Source organism: Mastomys coucha, unplaced genomic scaffold, assembly GCF_008632895.1.
Source record: "Mastomys coucha isolate ucsf_1 unplaced genomic scaffold, UCSF_Mcou_1 pScaffold22, whole genome shotgun sequence".
Taxonomy (NCBI): domain Eukaryota; kingdom Metazoa; phylum Chordata; class Mammalia; order Rodentia; family Muridae; genus Mastomys; species Mastomys coucha.
This window is the reverse complement of record NW_022196905.1, coordinates 114,384,680-114,388,423: the sequence shown is the minus strand read 5'-3', so window position 1 is coordinate 114,388,423 and position 3,744 is coordinate 114,384,680. Positions and strand designations below refer to the sequence as shown.

General features: G+C 48.0%; 2 protein-coding genes across 2 annotated transcripts in view; one reads left to right on the top strand and one right to left on the bottom strand.

Annotated features, from left to right (window-relative positions):
• LOC116070696 (inactive 2'-5' oligoadenylate synthetase 1C-like) overlaps positions 1–2,145 on the bottom strand; it is an 18,603-nt gene extending 16,458 nt beyond the window's left edge. Inside the window, exons 1-2 of the mRNA XM_031342150.1 lie at positions 1,963–2,145; positions 801–1,089 (exon numbers count right to left, since the gene is read on the bottom strand). Coding sequence (XP_031198010.1) covers positions 801–1,089; positions 1,963–2,145 — 472 coding nt within the window. The remainder of the gene's footprint in view (positions 1–800; positions 1,090–1,962) is intronic.
• LOC116068328 (2'-5'-oligoadenylate synthase 1A-like) overlaps positions 1–3,744 on the top strand; it is an 82,156-nt gene that overhangs the window by 32,960 nt on the left and 45,452 nt on the right. The gene's annotated exons all lie outside the window — the stretch shown is intronic.

Sequence of the window (3,744 nt, the reverse complement as noted above, 5' to 3'; positions counted from 1 at the left end):
TTATTTTTGTCCCACTTTTAGAGATGCACAGTTCCCAATCTCAGCCATGTAGACAGCTGTTGACCATGCAGGTGTTTTCTAGATGCCCCAGGGACTGGGCAGATGGCTCTGTGGGGAAAGGGCTTCTTAGAGAGGTACAAGGACACAAATCAGATTCTGAACACCCCATTAAAAGCTGGGGTTGAGGGGCATGAAATCAATCGCACTACTGGGCAGGTAGAGACAGGAGAATCACTCAGGCTCACTGTCTGACTAGATAAGTGGACATGAAGCTGGTCGATCCACCTTTCTCAAAACAAACAAGAAAACAAACTTGCCTGTCTTGTAGGGGTTTGGAGGAAGCCCAAATACATCCTGAATATGTCTGAGTATAATTGTTTACAGGTAGAGACTTACAGCCTACAGACATTCCCTAGGAGACTAAGTAAGCCCTCCCCCCAGCCTGTGGCAGCTCTGTGCTGTACCTAATTGGCATCCCGAGGCTCCAGGTGGCAGAGATTGTGGGTTCAGCTCCATCAGAGCACACATCCCACCTGACCCAGCTCCTTACTGCAAGAGCCATGAAGGTGGGGCAGCAAACTCCAGGTCACCCTCTCAACCAAAATAGGCTCCTAAGTCACCGACATCAAGGCTGGCCTCTGACCATTACCCACACATGCAAACATGTGAACAGACTTCTGCACACACGGAAACATGCTCCCCCCAACACACACAACACAGATACACACGAAGAGAGAAATAGAAGAGAGGATTCAGGCATGAGGAAGGGCAGGCTGAGGCTCTGCTGCTGACCGACTTACACAGGGCATCACGGGCTGGCTGTACATCAAATTCTACTTCCTGCTGGAACTGGGGGTAGCTCAGTTTGAAGCTCAGAGACCTGGAGTTGGGCTTCTCTGAGCTCTGGATCTCAAATTTCCCTTTGAATTCTTTCTCTTGCTGCAGCTGAAACAGTTGTTTCCGAATTTCCTCAATGAACTCTCCCCGTCGCTTTAACTGATTCTCAAAGCTGGTGAAATTGTTAAAGAACACCATTAGGTTGACCTCTGACCTGCCTTTGAGCACAGTGTATTGGTTATAGGAGCCGCCCTAAAAGACAAAGATGGGAATGACAAAGGAGAGGGTTAGCCATGCTCCGCAATTAAGATGCTGAACACAGCAGGAGTCCATCAACAAGAGTGATGGTAGAGAAAGCTGACCCTTGTGTTGTGGGATTCTATTCAGCCCTGAAGAGTGAAATTGGGATGGCTATAGGAAAATAGATGGTCCTGGATCTCCTTGTAGTATAGGAGACAAGCCAGACTCATAATGATGTTTTATCTATTTCTATGCAGAAATTGTGTGTGTGTGTGAGAGAGAGAGAGAGAAAAAAAGAGAAAGAGAGAGAAAGAGAGAGAGAGAGATTCAAGTAAAGGAGTGGGTGAGAGGAGCTTGAGTAAATTACCATAGATGTATAAAACTGTTGTCATAATATCTCTTGTTAACAGAGCTTTTGAAGGAATGCACCATTTCAACCCTACAGGAAGAAAGTCTGTAACAAATTTTAAATTTGCTTTGAGACCTTTTAGTATCAACGAAACTGATTTCACAAAAAGTGAAAACTTGAGAAAATAAGTGATGTGCAGAGATCCTCTCTAAATAAAATGCTGAGCACAATCACTAACACACTTCAACCCCTGACATAAATGAGTGGACAAAAGGACATTTTGCAGCCTTCATAGTGACTATTGTCATGAAGTCCCATTTAACAGATGGAAACAGAGGCAATGAGCTTCCATATTCCAGTCCTCCAGCAGTGGGGCCTCTGTTCTGTTCTCTGCCCTGTGCCATATAGCTAGGGTCTAAATGAGTATCCAGCACAGAGCAGGTAGGTAACTCACGCCCCCCCCCCCAATGACTGCAGTTTGGCTTCTGAGAGTCCTCACCCACCCCATCCTGTCAGCTCAGGCTAATGGGACTCACCATCACAACCCTGGAGACCCTCAGACGGTGGGTGGCACCTTGGAAGCATCTCTCTATCAGGAAATCATTTAAGAAGCTGATGTCTGCTCTGATCTCAGTAAGGAAGGTGGTGTCCCCAAGGAGGTGATCCTCTATGAACTCATCCAACTTCCAAGCCGGAGTGCTGCCGAGATCCTTTGACATCCTGAGACCAGGAACGTTCGCTGACTGCAGCCTTGCCTCTGGAGTCAGCTGTCCCTCGTATCCATAGATGGTTTCTCTGCCCAGGAAGGGCGGGGCAATGCAAATCAGACCTCTACACCTGCCAGCTCTGGCTCCTGGGCTCCCTGACACTCTGGGGTCTGTTTACTGACCTGGCCTGCAGGTCAAGTTATTTGGGGGAACGAGGAGGGTCACAACCTGTGAATAAAGAGTGGGCGAGAGAGACGACAGGACTCAAGGAAGCATTGCTTGCCAAGAGCCATTTACTTAGTGGAGCTGAGCATATTTAAAGCAAAAATCTTGGAGGGGTGGGGAAGAGGAAGGAGGGAGATGGAAGGTTACAAAATCTTCTGGGGTTGAGCTCCGGGGTGACAGGTGGGGAGGGGGTGGATTTCCGTGAATGTTCTTTTCTCAGGGCCAAGCCAGATCCTTGTGATTGGCAGGCAGTATGTTAATCTCAGGGTTCTCATCCTTGTGATTGTCAGGCAGGATGTTAATCTCAGGGTTTTCAATTATCTGGGGCAGGATGTTTATCTCAGGGCTCTCATGGTTCTCAACATCTCCCCCTTGTCTGTGTAATAAGGTCAATTGGACCATCACGGTGAAGCGCCCTGGAAGGAGGCCTCTCAACCTCATCTTTGAGGTCTCATGATGGGAGCCTGAACCTGGTAGAGGGCAATGCTCAAACTCTTACCCGTCACCGGGTCAACCCCCCCACATGGGGCTGCCCTGTCTTAGGCGGTCAAGACTTAATGCCAGCTCCGTCTCTGACTTACCAGGTCCCTTGTCGTGGGGAGAGAGCCAAGGTGGGTCAGGGCTGATGGCCTTAGGCTATTTGAGTAGAGGGGGAGATGGGATGGACCATTCCTAGTGAGACCCAAGGCAAAACCTATCTTTCCAGCGTCCCTCTTGTAAGACCCAAAAGTTGAGAGGCTGGCCGAAGGGCGGGGAGTCTGGGACACGTGGGGCCACAGAGATGGGAGCCTGCGATGGCTCTTCAGTGTCAAGGCGGTGATAGTGGACCTGCACCAGTTTGGTAGCGAAGTCAACCTGATTCTTAACAAAGGTAGTTAGACGATTGAAGGCCCAAGGGCCAAAGGAGAGAAGAAGAAGGAGGCCCACAAATGGTTCCAGCAAGCTGGAAAGGAGGGTGGTAAGCCATGGGGAGGCAGAGAACCAATTTTGATACCAAGATTCTTGTTTTTCTCTGACTTTTTGACATTCTTCTAGAGCCTTAGTAACTTTATCTAAACTATTTTGAGCCAATCCAGTCTTACTTACATAAAAACAACATTCTTCTTTGAGGGCAGCACACAGACCTCCCTCTTTTAAAAACAGTAAATCAAGGCCTCTCCGATTTTGGAGGACCACCTCAGCCAGGGAGTAAATAGAATCTTTAAGTTCTTGTATACCATCTCTCATGTTGGTAATGTCTTTATCAATAAGGTACTGTAATTCTGTAAAGCCTTGTTTAGATGTAATTAGAGAGGCAATGCCTGTGCCTGCACCCACCGCACTAATGCCAAGAATAGTGGCAATGGTCAGAGCTGTAATAGATTCTCTTTTAATTCTGGGGTGGAT